The 15527-nt window shown below is 43.2% G+C and overlaps 1 protein-coding gene across 4 annotated transcripts in view; it reads left to right on the top strand.

Moving 5' to 3' along the window:
• Window positions 1–13898, top strand: part of ST3GAL5 (ST3 beta-galactoside alpha-2,3-sialyltransferase 5) — a 45075-nt gene extending 31177 nt beyond the window's left edge. The window contains exons 4-7 of one of the 4 annotated variants that reach the window (XM_063078384.1): window positions 5338–5681; window positions 8197–8383; window positions 9608–9766; window positions 12854–13898. In XM_063078384.1, coding sequence (XP_062934454.1) covers window positions 5338–5681; window positions 8197–8383; window positions 9608–9766; window positions 12854–13102 — 939 coding nt within the window. In that variant the 3' untranslated portion in view covers window positions 13103–13898. Of the gene's footprint in view, window positions 1–5337; window positions 5682–8196; window positions 8384–9607; window positions 9767–11755; window positions 11819–12853 lie in introns of those variants that run through there. The other 3 variants (XM_063078386.1, XM_063078385.1, XM_063078387.1) reach the window with 3 other exon arrangements.
• The last annotated feature ends 1629 nt before the right edge of the window (window positions 13899–15527 follow it).

Below are 15527 nucleotides of genomic sequence, written 5' to 3'. Positions count from 1 at the left end.
TGGTAGACAGAGAAAAGCTCCCCTGTCCCCTTCTCTCTGAACCATGAAATATAAGTTTTTTCATGTAGGCCAGTGGGGCCAGCTCTAAGACCCTAAGTTCACAGCTGGATCAATAATAGCCCTTCCCAGGTAGCAGTGCTCTGCCTTGGTTGGCTTCAGTGAGGATTCCTGACCAATCACTGACAAGGGGGTGGGAGTACCTGGCGGGCAGGGTCAGCCTCCCAGGTGCCACTACCTGGAGAAGATGCAGTGGCTTCCTGAACAAAATGGAGCAGGCAGCCCACAGTGTTCTGAAAGATTTCTAAAAGGTTACTTTTTCCAATCATAAAAAGAACACCAAAAATTCAAATAATACTTAAGAAAGGGAGAAAGTCCCCTGTAATTTTTTGTGAGGAAAGAAGAAGGAATAGAGGGGAAGTTGTGTAAGTCAAACACGTTTGTAAAAGTCTGTCAGTTCAGAAATTAATAAAATAGGGGGCCGGCCCGTGGCTCACTTGGGAGGGTGTGGTGCTGATAACACCAAGGCCACAAGTTTGGATCCCTATATAGGGATGGCCGGTTAGCTCACTTGGGAGAGCGTGGTGCTGACAACACCAAGTCAAGGGTTAAGATCCCCTTACCGGTATCTTTAAAAAAAAAAAAAAAGAAAATTAATAAAATGGAAAGTGAAAGCCTGCTATAGTCATGGTGGAATTAGAGGTGTCTTTTATTCTCTTACCGGAGACTTTTTTAAAGAAGGTTTTTAATGTTTTCACCCTGTCAAAATGCTTCACTTTTCAAAACAGGTAGGGGGTCGGTGTGTGCGAACACACAAGCCTCAGCGGCCTTTGCCCATGGGAGGAATGGCAAGAGCTGCAGGTCGCTGAGGATTTGGGTTGGGGATAGCAGGACATGAGACTGCAAATGAGACAGGGCCAGATAGTAAAAGGACTTGAATGTCACACTGAGCAGCTCCTTAATTTGCTATCTGGTTGTGTATCGCTGAAGCAAGAACAGAAGCCACCTCCAAGTCCCCAGAATAAAGGAAATGGCCATGCGGTCCTCATGTTCTGAATGGCCGTGAGATGGAGTTGAGTGTGCGCTCCCTGCAAAGAAAACCCTGTCTCCAGGTTGTCGGTGAAGATTTGATCCTTACCAGCAAGAGCATGCGGGCAACTTTGCGATACTGTGGATGTATATTGGCAGAAGAGGGTCTAAGAACCATGGTGGTGGGGCCCTGCTAGCTTTACTGGTTACACTTAGCAGTTGCAATGTGAGGGGGACCCTGCTAGCCCTGTTGGACTTGAGCAGTGTCTGCTTGCCCTGGGCCCGGCCTGCATTAACACAGCCAAAGAGGACGTGTAACCATTGTCACTTATGGGTGTCATATTTTCTATTTAAAGATGTCTCTTAATGTGCCAGTTGTTAAAAGACTTACAGTAGTCCACAGGGATGCTTGGACACTGGAAGTGTAGTTCAGATGAAAAATTGCACTTAAGAGGTGTTTGAGGAGAGACGAGGGCACATTTGTGTCAATTAAGTTTGGGTTGTGTGGTAGCAACAATTTGAACTTGGCTCTCTCTCCCGGAGAGACAAAGACCACATATCACCCTGGGGACTGCAGCTGTAACGTGTAGTTAATTATGGCCAAGTTCAACTGAGGTTATGACTCAAATTTGACGCAGTTATGACTCTGGTTCTCCCTTGTCATCTTGCCTGACTCTGCAGGCCCACACTGAGGTGTGTCAAGTAGGCAGGGACACCTGCTGAGTTACTCCGTGAACTCAGGCACTAGCACCTCCAGACCGTCTTTTCTCTCCCTGGTGCTGTTCCCCGTTTCCCCCAGACCATCCTGGAATATCTTAGAGGTGAGAAAACTGAAGCCTCCACCTAGGGTTAACTGCTTTAACCAAGATTACCCCACTAGTTAAATAGTTCTAGAATTGGGTCCAGCCTCCAGATCTGATTGTTTTTTCTTAACAATTGATGGTGATAAAATCTACATAAGATTTACTCCTTTGAAGCATGCAGTTGGATGCGTGTTAGTGAATTTATACAGTCACGCCACCATCAGCACAGTCCAGTTTTAGAACACTTTCATCGCCCATGTTAGTTCCTGTGAGTCCCTTTGCAGTCAGTCCCCACCCTCAACTCCCAGCCCCAGGCGACCACTGACTGGTTTTTTACTGTGGTAGCCTTTTTGTGACTTGGTTATTTAAATAATTTCTGCTTTTAACTGGGTAAAAGTTATAAACAGATAAACATGAGTTAAATGTGTCAATAACTTTATTCTGAGTTACTGTCTGTGTGTGATACCAGACAGGTCTCCTCATGCGTCTGTGAGGAGGAGACAGTACTGGAGTTTATAGGTGTGGAAATGAAAGTTTCATGAGGTGCCTATTGCCACCAGATCGCCGGGTCTGTGGCAGTTGGGCTCCTTCCCATATCCGGTTAACTCTAGACCCAAAGTTCTCCTTCAACCCCAATGCTCTGCCCTGTCCTAGATTTTATTTAAAAAATAAATATCATAGAACATTGCCTTTTACTAAGAATTGTGCCACTTACCTATATTTCTGAGAAAGATTATCCTTAAACTTATGGAGTGGAATTGAAAGTGGAGATTTTGCTTCGGAAAATGACTTTGATTTTTTAAATTACCTTCAGTGAATTCTTACCTTGAGGTTTTCCACAGCAAATCATCATGTCATTGACCATTGGAACTACCAGATGTCTGTTTAGTCTTAACTGTGGGCAGCCTGCAGGCTCAGCCTGGAAGACTTCTAAAAACTGAAAGCTTTATTTCCATCCCTGGATTTGGGACAAGTGCAAGTTCTTGTGCCTTGTGAGAGTCACCAGTTCCCTGCTTCCCAGTAGGCCTCTGGGATGACATCATCCAGGCCCCACGCGAGGGCCCAGTCCTCCCTTGTTCGGCTGCTTTGGCTTCCCAATTCGGAGCCATCTGCAGCAGATAAGGGACGAGTCATGATGATGCTTCCACTCTTTGTCACAGCTCCTTCAGAGGAGGGTCCCCTCCCCGAGGCATTTTCTTCTGAGTTTGAGCCACAGACAAGTGGCAAAGAGGGAAGAGAGAGACTGAGGGGGATTGCAGGGACTGTCTCAGAGCTTGTCAAAAGAGGAGAAGGGATTGCTGTAGCTTTAGACATTTCCAGTGGCATCAAGAAGGTTTATTCACTCAGCATTTATTTACTGACCCCACTGTGAATTAGGCGCAGGAGGGGTTATAGTCAGAAGATGATCACCAAGCCACGTGCTTCTGCTCAGAGTCTAGAAAACAAAGATTGGAGCTTGAAATTGGACTCTTTGCCAGAATGGAAATGGAATGAAATTTCGCTCCTTTCCAAATGAAACTTGTAAAGAGAAGATTAGGCAGCCGCAGAGAGCAGTGCACTCTCCAGTTGCTCACCTGCCCCTCTCTCCAATCATGAGTCAATCTCTGCACCTCCCTAGGCCTCTTTTGGCACTTCTCAGATGCTCCTTTCTATCCCAGGAGATCTGTAAAACCAGATGCTTGGAATGTCATTCTGTAGTGAAGAACTAGACTTTTGGGTCTCTAAAAATTGCTGTTCACGATTTTGGGGCCTAGAGTTTAGAGAGAAATGCTTATGGTAAGGGTGGCCCCTCTGTTTGCCTCACCTCCACCGGCTGCCCGCTAGGTGTACAGCATCACCTGCTTGGCAGGCCCGCTTGGGAGCGAGCCCCTCAGGGGGTTCAGGGTCCTGACGGGTTCCCTGCTTGGCTTTCCCACTGATTCCTAATGAAGGTGCCAATCCATATTCAGACTGTTGTTCTCAGTGGTGGTGTTCATGTGCTATTTTCTGTAGGTAGAGGCTGCTGTTTTAGGAGCTGGGGAAGTAATCAGCACAGGTTGTTATGCCACCCAAGCCCACAATGTGAAGACACTAGTGACCATATTGCAAGGTGCCATAGATGTCGTGAGGGTGAACTGAGATAGGGACTATGCATAGTGTCTTCAGCATCGTCTCTGAGGCTCAAAGGATATCAGCTCCCCTTTTCAGAAATGCGGCTAGATCTTCAAGATGTAGACAGTGTTCTCTTCACAGGTACTAGTAACTTTTCAAAGCTACAGTATTTTTTTAAAAGATGTCTCTGCTATAATAAGATAGATGTGTTCTTTAAAAAATGTATTAAAAATCAGATAATAAAAATAACAAGGTTACACACACACACACACACACACACACACACACACACACACACACACACACACACAGCGTGAAGGTAGCTCAGTGAGAGTAGGTTTCAGGCAGGGCCAAGGCTACTGAATATAATGAATATGGAGACAAGGATGAAAAGCACAGAGATTAGGGAGTACGACCTGACGAGCAGTTCTGAGGCAGCATTTGTCCAGAATGAGCCAAGAGGAAGACTGGGGGGCAAGTGGGCATCTGTACCCGATTTTTCCGAGGTTTGTTATGTTCAGCTGGGCTATTGTACCTGACATTCAGCAGCTGTTCCTTGCTGATGCAGAATGTTAACCTGCTGGGAAGAGGCATATGAAACATTTGCAACTCCTGTGTTAATGGGACATTATTCCCTGACTACATTTAAAGTGATTTGCATTCCAGACTGTATGAAGCTCATTACCCCACCTGGTAAATAAGCCTGTTTCTCATCCTGCTAGAAGGGAACCTGCAATATGAAACTTCATTATGGTAAAAACCCACATAACGTAAAGTTTACCATCTTCATCATTTTTAAATGTACAGCTCAGCAGTAAGTATATTCATATTGTTGGAAAACAAATTTCTAGAATTTTTTCATCTTGCAAAACCGAAACTATGTACCCACTAAACAAAAATTCCCCTTTCCCCCCTCTCCTCAGCCTATGGTAACCATATGTTGCTTCCTATTTTTATACACTTGATTACTTTAGATACCTCACGTAAGCAAAGTTAAACAGCATCTGTCTTTTTGTGATTGGCTTATTTTACTTAGCATAATGTCTTCAGGGTTCATCAGTGTTGTCACATATATCAGAATTTTATGAAACATGATATCTTAAACACCTCAAAGTCCATTTTTTATCACAAATGTATTAGAACTGTGTTAGGCCAGAGCTAAGAGGTGGGAGTCCTTCCTGCTTTACTTGTGCAATGAAATAAATACCCTTGTTGAGTTTATCTCTTTGTCATGTGCTTTTTCCAGGTTGTTTTTTCAAGTTTCTGAGCATAAATTAACTCTAAAAGGCAAATGTTCTATATTAAAGACAATAATCGATAAGGGAGCTACATCAGACATCATAAGACTAGATCTGTAAGAGTACATTTCTAATGCCGGGGAATTTTTTAATCTTAGATTGGTGTGATTCCATTCCAGAGAGCTCAGAAATATGCCCAGCAAGTCTTGCAAAAGGAATGTCGACCCAAGTTTGCGAAGACGTCAATGGCACTGTTGTATGAGCACAGGTATAGCGTGGACTTACCACCGTTTGTGCAGAAGGCACCCACAGCTAGTGAGGCCGAGTACAAGTACGATCCTCCTTTTGGGTTCCGGAAGTTCTCCAGTAAAATCCAGACCCTCTTGGAAATATTGCCTGAGCACGACTTTCCTGAACACTTGAAAGCCAAGAGTTGTAGGCGCTGTGTGGTTATTGGAAGCGGTGGAATACTGCACGGACTAGAACTGGGCCATGCCCTGAACCAGTTCGATGTTGTGATAAGGTACATTGCTTTTAAAACCAACCTTTCTCCTCTAGAATTAAGTTCACTGCTCTGGATGAGGGCAGCTCCAGGAACAGTGAGGGATGCAGGAAGCTCTTCACGGTCCTTACCCTTACGTGACCTTAACCATTTGAGAAGTTGAAACAAAATTTCAAAATGATTAGATAGATGTCCCATATGGTGCCATCCTGACCTTAAATTTGAGAAGCATGCTGTGGCCTGCAGTCACTGGCAAAACCTTTACAGAGGAGGTGAGGTGTGGAAGGGTGGATAGATTCAGGTGAGCCAGCACAGGAGGAAGACTAGGCTAGGCAGTGGCAGGAGGAGGACACAGTAGAAGGACTGAAGAAGGGGGATGCCCGGGCTTCTGGAGCAGGGCCTGGGGCTGGTGAACCCCAAAGGCAGTGCCGGTTGGGACGTAGAAAAGCACACAGAGGAGTCTGAACTCACCATGACAGGAAATAGACACTTGTCCTAGATTCTTTTTGGTTTAGCTGGTTAAAAATTGTTTTTCAGATTTTTAAAGTAAAATATGCTTATTATTAAAGATTGGAAAAATATAAGGAAGAAAATAACAACCAGTTACAGCACAAATAACCACAATTAATTTCCTGTGTTTTTTCAACCTTTGTTCTATGGTGCCTTTATGTTTTTATGAGGCATTTTGCTTTTTTGACTTAACATTATGAATCATTTCTGAGGTCATTAAGTATTCTTTGGAAAATTAACTTTTGTAAATGCTCCATATTCCCTTAAATGAGGATATTATAAGTTATTTAGTCGTGCTATCGCTGGATATAGAGAATGTTTCTATTTTTCTTTGTTATTGTGAAAATGCTTGGCATATTCTTATTCATATCTTTATGTCCGTCTCTGATTATTTTCTTGGAGAAGTTCCTTAAAGTAGAATTACTGGCTTCAAGAGATTTGGATATTTCCCAGGCCCATGGTATATGGTAGTCTGTTGTCTCTGTCTTAAGGATGTGCGTAGCCAGGAGCGTGACGAGAGCTGGGTCTTGGTTGCCTCTCCCAGCAGTAGCGTGTGGGCTTGACTGAGGCGGGAGAGAATAGGGGTGGGGCCCTGGTTTAGAGGTGGCAGTAATCAGGAGCGTGAAGTCCACAGGGCTGGTGCAAGACACAGGAAGTGGAAGCAGTGACAAAAGATTGAATCTGAGAGCATATCGAAAAAGCAAACGATGGGACTTTCTGACGGTTTGACAACTGATGTCAGGAGACCCCAAGATTTCTAATCTGAGGGGTCTAAGGCCTTAGTGGACACTGTCAAAAATGGGGTAATGGAGAAAAATGTCTGGTTAGTGAGGGAGGATGACACAATCTCTTTTGGACATTTTGTGCCTAAAAGTAATGATGCGTTCCCATAGTTCCTTTGTCCTCAGTAGCTCTTATTTGGGGCGAGTTTCCGCTTTATCACACTTGCTTTATGATTTTCTGTACATACATACTTTTATTCTTTTCTGAACCCTTTGAGAGTTAGTTGCAGATATCAAACCCCTTTATCCCTAAATATTTCAGTGCGCATTTCCTATGAACAAGGACCTTCTGTAATATAACCACAGAACAGTATCCACAATTAGGTAGGAAGTTAACACAATACACATAATAAATTATATTAATCAGTCAATACAATGCAGACCTTATCTACAGACTTTATTCAGAATTACTAGTTATCTTAATAATGTCCTTTATTTTAAAAAAGAGAAGAAAGGAGAAAAGAAAATATGTATCTGGTGCAGGATCATGCCTTGGATTGGACACAACAACTGTTGTGTCGACTAGTATCTTTTAACAGTACAGGGGTTAGGTGTTTAAGATCTCAAAGAGGAAGTAACATTGGGGTAGAAGAGAAAGGTTAGAAGCAGGTGTGATAATACAGATGAAGAACAGAGCATCCTTTTTTTGAGGTTTCAAAACTGTAACTGGGGGAGTGGTATTGCTTTGGGAAGAATTCTTAGAATTTCCCCCCAAACAACTACCCTGGTAAAGCCTTCATTGATCTAGCAGTTGTGAGTGCCCCAAGTCCTCGCTCTAAGACCAGGTCGCACACCTGGGGCCAGTGCCCTCTTTGGTCCCCTACCCCATAGAACTGCAGTTTGTGTCTACCTTGCCCTGGTTTCTAGGTTTTCCTTCTGATTTACCTTTTGGAAATTCTGACGAGAACCACTAATACATGAGCACAATGGAAGGTTTTCAAGAAAACTTTACCAGCACCTGGAGAAAGCCTACAATGTAATGTATTTGGATTGGCTTAAAATATCAGGAATAGCTGGAATTGCTTGACATTCGGGGATTAGATATGGGCGTTCAGTCATGGACTGAAGGCTGCGTTCATCCAACACCTGGAAAAGACAGAGCTATGTGGGGCCACGAGGCCTCTGGGAGGGGGCCTGCTCCCAGCACCTATCATTCCTAGTCCTAGCAACGGGATGTCATATGGTGTAACAAGGTAGTTATGGCTTCTTTTGTCAATGTGTCTTTGTCCTTTTTATTTAAATAGGTTAAACAGTGCACCAGTTGCGGGATATTCAGAGCATGTTGGAAATAAAACTACTATAAGGATGACTTATCCAGAGGGTGCGCCACTGTCTGACCTTGAATATTTTTCCAATGACTTATTCGTTGCTGTTTTATTTAAGAGTGTTGACTTCAACTGGCTTCAAGCAATGGTAAAAAATGAAACCCTGGTAAGCACTAGAAATTCATCTGTCAAATGCGCCTTAGTAAAAAGTCAAGGAGTCTGTAATTGTAATTACAGACTTTCATTTTTAAATACACATAGTGGAATGCATACTTCCGTGTTGTCTTGCAAAATGATAAACACTCTTTGTGGAAACCCCTCGGATCTCCGTGTTGTGAATTGCTGTCAGAACCTGATTAAGAGTCACACGTGAAAATGGTGATCATTACTTAATGGGAATATCAAGTTTGGGACCAAAATTGCTATTTCTGAGGCTCCTTGCCCACCTTATTCTTCAAACTTGAACTTGCATGGCTTTTGGCTAGTTCCACAAAGTAGATTTACTTCATTACTGAAGATATTCAAAAGAATATACATAAAATCACTAAGGAATATTCCCAAAGAGATTCTCTGAAAATGGTTTGGTCAGTGGTCCCCCTGTTGGAATAAATTTACAGCAATATTCCAGAGGGGCAGACATGGAGGAGATGGACTTCACTTGGTCATATTCCTTTTGTCTGTCTTTACCATAATTGATCACATTACTTTATAGTCCTACCCATTATACTCAAATTTCAGAGGTCAACTGTCGAGGAGTATGTGCGCATTTATATACACATGCACAAACTAGCTGTCTGTGAAGCTAATAGGACATAGTATACTTTTCACATAAACGCCATGTGGTGGAGAATTTGTATCTCCAAAGTTTGACTCTATGCAGGTTATGTGATCTTCTGGATTTTCTGTAGGGTACAAGTTTTAGTTGGAAGCGGAAGCACATATGGAAATGACTTACAGTCAGTTCCTGGGACTGGGAAATAGGTGAGTGGAGAGAGGATGCAGAGTGAGGGTCCCATCCAGCGGGGCTCTCACAGCACTGCATAATCTTGAATTGGACCTATTCACTAGGTCTTCCCTGGACAAAATAATGGCTTTAGGTCCTAAGAAGGCTTACCATCTTAGGTCACTCCCTGAGGAATTTCTTCCTTAAACAAACAAGAGTTGGTTCTACGGTTCCTCTCTTTGTAAATTGGATCTTTTAGAGTTACTTTTTTGAGTTGAGGTGCTGGATGTGCATACATCCTAGTGGCTTTGCTGCAGAATGCAGTGCACAAGGTGACATGGGTTCATGCCCATGACCTTGGCCTGATTAGCTGGGAATGCTTTCTCACCCTCCACTGATAGGATAAATTTATTAATCCCTAATGATGACTTGCTTTTCTTTCCTTAGCCATTTTGGGTGCGACTCTTCTTTTGGAAGCAGGTGGCAGAAAAAATTCCATTACAGCCAAAACATTTCAGGATTTTGAATCCAGTTATTCTCAAAGAGACTGCCTTTGATATTCTTCAATACTCAGAGCCTCAGTCAAGGTTCTGGGGCCGAGATAAGGTATTGTTGCTACTGAAAGTTAACTGTCTTGTCTACGTTTGAGGGGAGATTTGTGTACAGTACTCGACTGTATACCAAGAAGCATGGCCAGAGGAGACACTCAGTCATTGATTAGACTCTCCATATGTATTTACCTCTCTGCAACTTGACAGCAGGGTTTCTCAATGTTTAATTGACCTTCTCCTGTGACACTTCCCTTTAGTATCATATCATCAGCACATTAACACTTATGTCATTGAGATACCACTTAAGGTATTCTTACTCCAGGCAGGATACTGAAAGGCACTTTAGTGGTCTGAAAAGTTCTTCACATTCTAACTTTGTGGGCCACTCAGGTGAGAATTGATGGTTATCATCCCTTTATAGGTGATGGTAAATAAAGCCAGCCCTCTAGAACAGCACTTTTCAGTTGATGCCTGGGTCCCACCCAGATATTCTGATCTAACTGATCTGTGTTATGGTCTGTACTTTGGGATTTTCAAAATTCCCCTGGTGATTTTATTTTATAGCCTAATTCGAGAACCTTTGTGCTTTAGGCTGTTCATTGCAGTAGAGATTCTTTACCTGGAATTAGCATGTGCTGCCACGAGGGGGTGGGGTGGGGATGCCTTTATTACTTGTGGTTTCATGATTTGAATAACTAGAGAACTTTTGAGAACTTTGTGAAAATCTTTCTTAAACAAAATCTATCACATATATGACAGAGTAAACACTCCCAAAATACATAGAGCTTTTATTAAATCAAAAAGAAAAAGATGAGCCAATAAAAAACATACACAAAGGATAGGAGCAGGCATTTCACCTTAGAATAAATGTAAATAGACAAAGAATACATGATAAAATGTTCAACTTCACCAGTAATCAAATAAAAGCAAATTAAAGCCATAATGACATTTTTTGCCCACATTTTTAGCAAAGATTTAAAAGTGTGGCAGTGTTTGGCAGGGATGTAGGTAGAATAAATTGATGCTTTTTCTGGAGAATAGTTTGGCAATATAAATCAGTTTTAAATATGAATAGTTTCTGACCCAGCAATTTTACTCCAAAAATTTTATTATAAGGAAATTAGAGAAATCTGCAAAGATGGGTATTCTAGAATGTTGACTATATGGCATTAATAGCAAAAAACCAAAATTAGCCTAAATGTTCACCATTATCGGATTGTTTAAGCAAATAATGATATAGTCAATGCAATATGAAGAAAACCTCATAGATATGAAAGCACCTCCACAATATATTAAGCAATAAAATCAAAATACAGAACACTTATGCAATCCCATTTTTGTTTAAAAATAAAATGTGTGTGTGTGTGTGTGTGTGTGTGTGTGTGTGTATATTTATGCATAGAAAAAAAGCTTGGAAATACACACCAAACTGAAGAATGTCCTTCTATGGCAGTGGAGTCTGTAGAAAACTTTTACTTACTACTGTATAATCCATTTATTTATTATTTGAATTATTTATTCTTATAATTGATAAAATGGCATTTTTCTTTTGGATAAAAACAGTAATGTAAAAGGGGACTTATGATGTTCAGCTATGTTCCAATAAAAAAAAAAATGAAGAAAGATTTTGAAAAGGTAGTGGGGGATGGCTTATGATGTGAAATTGCAGTGTCAGAAAATTCCACATATCCATGCCCTTCCAGCATTTGGAGAAGTCTGTTGTGTGATTGTAGGGGGCACATGTAGAGGTCACACGCTTTGAAGAGTTTTTAATCATTAGTGAGTTCTCCCAATACTCATCGGAACAGTTGATCTCACACACTCCTTCCACACACACTTATTGAGTATTCCATATGTGCGGGGTGCCAAGTGAGTCCCTGGGGATTCTCAGGGATATGTGTGTGGAGATGATGGAACAGTGCCTTAGCATCCTACAGCTAAACAGGAGCAAAGCTTCCTTTGCATTAATTTCTCTCAGTTTCTGTACCAATCATGCAGAATGACTGTTGAATTTCTTTTTAACAAGTGGGGTTGTCTTTGAGAGATAGGTGCAGCACACTGAGGATCGGGAAGCAGTTTTTCATGAATGACTGGTTCACTCCATCTTCCCTAATCCCACCTAAATCTATGGACTCTGGAGCATCCACTGTTGTTCCAATTTACAGAAAAGGAAAGTCATTTATGGGAGCCACACACTCGACTAAGATGAATGAACAGAAGGTACATTTGCACATGAAAAACTACACAAAAGAATATTAATTAGTAGATCAGTAGCAGCCTTCAGAGAAGGCTTAGTCAGCAGCAGGTTTTCTGTGTTTCTCCCTGTCCTGTGTACTATCTTTACCCAAGACAGGGATGGAGATCCAGAAGGCACGATGCCACATGTGCATGTTCCAGGAGGCATGGCAAGATACCAGTCACAAGGAGGGAGTGGAGACACAGAATCTGGAAGGGTTTGGGCACTGGGCATTCTAGGCCAAAGACAATAGGATACATTTTAAAAGGAACAAATGTAAAAGTCCTTAATTCAGGTATAAAAATGTACTTGCCTAAACAGGGTGGAAAGAAACTGGTTTAGCACTGTGCATATGAAAATGGGCTGGAAATGTTATTTGCCAGAAAAGCAGAGGAAGACCTTATGTGGGACATACCTGCAGGTCAGGGTGAAGGCACTCTTTACCACTGGGAACTGAGGATCCTCTGTTCCCAGGCAGAGCCTGCCCCACAGGAAGGGACAGACGCCAGAGACTGCCCTGGGAGAGACTGTGGAAGGTCCTACGGCCACTTATTCCAGAGCAGACCTCGTAGACATTTGTCGTTCGAGAGAAGAAATAGGCTTGTTTGTGATTCTGGACATCATATGTAGGACCAGAGGGTAGTAGTTTTAGAAAGAACACCTTTTAGCTTGGTAGAAGAAGAATTGGCAGGCTGCCTCTTGAGAGTGATAGAAGTATTCACATCACAGACCGTGTTTTAGTCTAGATTGCTGACTTGCATGGAGAGTTAGACTTTGAAATTCTGTGATAGATAAAATTAGTGTAGAAAACTGCAGCCCACCATGCAGCTTTTATGACTCTGCTAGCATGCACGGTCCCTGCAAAGCAGTGACTGCGCTGAGACGTGTTTCTTTTCCCTTTTGCAGAATGTCCCCACAATCGGCGTCACTGCTGTTGTCTTAGCCACTCATCTGTGTGATGAGGTCAGTTTGGCAGGTTTTGGGTATGACCTCAATCAACCCAGAACCCCTTTGCACTACTTTGACAATCAGTGCATGGCCGCCATGAACTTGCAGACCATGCATAATGTGACAACAGAGACCAAGTTCCTCCTCAAGCTGGTCAAAGAGGGTGTGGTGAAGGATCTCAGTGGCGGCATCCATTGTGAATTTTGAACACAAAAAACCTCACCTGGAAATGCAGCTCTGACTCTGAGGGCTGTTTTTAACAGCCTTCTTGATGCATTTCATCCTGCAGATACTTTGAAGTGCAGCTGGTGTTTTAAACTTTTAATTTAAAAACAAAAACCATTTAACTCTTCCCACTTTTTTCTTCTGTTTATTCGAGGTCAGTGTTTTTGCACAACATTTTGGACATTAATTTTAAGAACTGAATTGGAAAAACTTTCAAAGAGAATTGTATGTAAATGATGTTTTATTGAATCTTTAGAAAGTCATTTAATTTGTAAAAACTCTGTGTATACTGCACATCCTGTGCCAGGTAGTGAAGTAGAGGGACAGAGGAGGTCGCTCCTTTGACGATGGCTTTGAATGCCTGATGCTGGTCTTTGCTACTGTGTTTGGTGGGACTGATGGAGGAGGCACTTCCAGGACGTCGCCCAGCAGCTCAGCCACTGGTACTAGTTCAGTGGTGCAGCAGCCTGACACCTGAGCCGGTTGGAGGAGCTCACGGCGCCCTTCTCTGTTGGTCTGTCCTGAGCTGAAAGACTCGCAGGAGTCCACCAAGGGAGCTGTCTTGGAGGTTCCTGATCAGAGAGGTACACAAGACATTCTTTGTCCTCTGAGTACTGTGAAGCCACCATAGGCTGCAGAAACCATGTCTTCCCAGCAGTTATGATAACTCTTGAATTTCTTGAGAATTTTTTACCGCCCTTCTAAAGCACTTAAGTGTTATAAGGTGTTCCAGTGTCTGTCTGAGGTGTCTTATAAAAATGAGGACAAAACCTCTATTATCCAGAATCATGGGGCGGGGGGGGGGGAATAAACCCTTTCTGGGAATAATTACGTTTTCTGAAACACTGAAATAAAATCCTCCCAGTGTTAGAAATTGCCTATTTAGAAAAAGAAAAAAGAAAAAGTTTTTTGAATGCCTACCTGGCAGCATATGCCAGGTGATGTGTTGGTCAAAAAAATAAATAAAAGCTTTTGAGGAGCCTCACAGTCTGGTTAATTTGTGTTCTCATTTGTTTATTTGTTTATTTTAAGAAAATGAGTTTGTATGTCTACCAGGGATGTCTGTCTTGGGTGCTGCTGCTGGGCAGAGACCTCATTGTGAATACCAGTAGTGAGGGACAGAATAGGGTGACTTGTCCTGCCAGGTCTTCATCCCAGACAACGGCAAGGGATGAAGATGGGTGTCGGCGGCTTCCTTTCCAAGGACAGGCTCGCTCTAGCTTCTGTCTGTTCATTGCTCTAGTCTCTGATGGCAGATCTGCTGCTGTGCTGCTCGCACCCTGCCCTGTCCCTGCGCCGCTGTCTCTGCTGTCCAGCTCTGTTGCTGCCGCCGCTGCCACTACCACCTCCCTCGGTTCTCGTTTCCCTTCGCCACTCATGCAGCCCCGGGGCAGCCTTGAGCCCAGCCCATTCTAATGTCTTCCCCACGTGCTGCCACCTGTGCGTATGCAGGGCAAAGCGCCAGGTCATACATTCAGAGCAGGGTCCCTTCGATCACCACAGCACTGGGGTCCAGCTCAGACTGGCCAGGAGAGCAAGTAGTATTTCTCTGGTTTTGTATCTTCTCTTAAAATGTTGGGTGGGTTTTGCCACTGTTTATTTAAGAGATAGTGCACTTTACTTTTTTGTTGTTGTTGTTCTGGCAGCTGGCCAGTGTGAGGATCTGAACCCTTGACTTTAGTGTTATCAGCACCAGGCCCTAGCCAAGTGAGCTAACTGACCAGCCCTGTTTATTTAAGAGTAAATGTTTCAAAATTCTCACCAGTTAAATGACTCCTATTTGAAAATTGAGTCTTGGGAAGATGGGCCACAGCTGCCCTGCAGCTCAGGTGGGGCCAGGCTCACATCACCCCACTCTACCCCCGGCTCCCTCAGAGGCTAGTTGGAGAACCTGGACTTCCTCAGATGACTTTCTTAATGCTGTGAGCACCTCCTCACTGGTACATGTGGACTCATGTCCCACCTGCCTTGCCAGGATGCTGGGACATGTGGCGCTCAGCACCCCGCACTGGGTCACCTTTCAGCAGCTGTCAGGCCTGGTCCTGTCCCCACCCTGCCTTTGTACGTCTTTCTTGCATCCTTATCTTGCTCTGCCTGCACCTCTCAACTTTTACTTACTCACCCTAAAGGAATAAAAAGGCATGCTTTTTTTAGGCATGCTTTTTTTAGGCGTGCTTTTATGGAGTCCACCAGCCAGCAGGAGTTGGCTCTAGGTCATCCTCCAGAATGTTTAACACTTTTGGCATTTATATGTTGGAAATTGCTTCTTTGCTTCAGAGTTGCTGTCCCTGTATCCCACCCCACCCACACCTGCTTTTCTGGGAACAGACCTTCTCTAGGCCTCCGGTGTCCTGAGATTGGTCTCCAGTCACTGACATTTCACTGCCACTCCAACAGCTTTACAGAG

The sequence above is a fragment of the Cynocephalus volans genome, chromosome 14 (genome assembly GCF_027409185.1).
Source record: "Cynocephalus volans isolate mCynVol1 chromosome 14, mCynVol1.pri, whole genome shotgun sequence".
NCBI classification, from domain to species: domain Eukaryota; kingdom Metazoa; phylum Chordata; class Mammalia; order Dermoptera; family Cynocephalidae; genus Cynocephalus; species Cynocephalus volans.
This window is presented reverse-complemented; position numbering and strand designations above follow the sequence as displayed.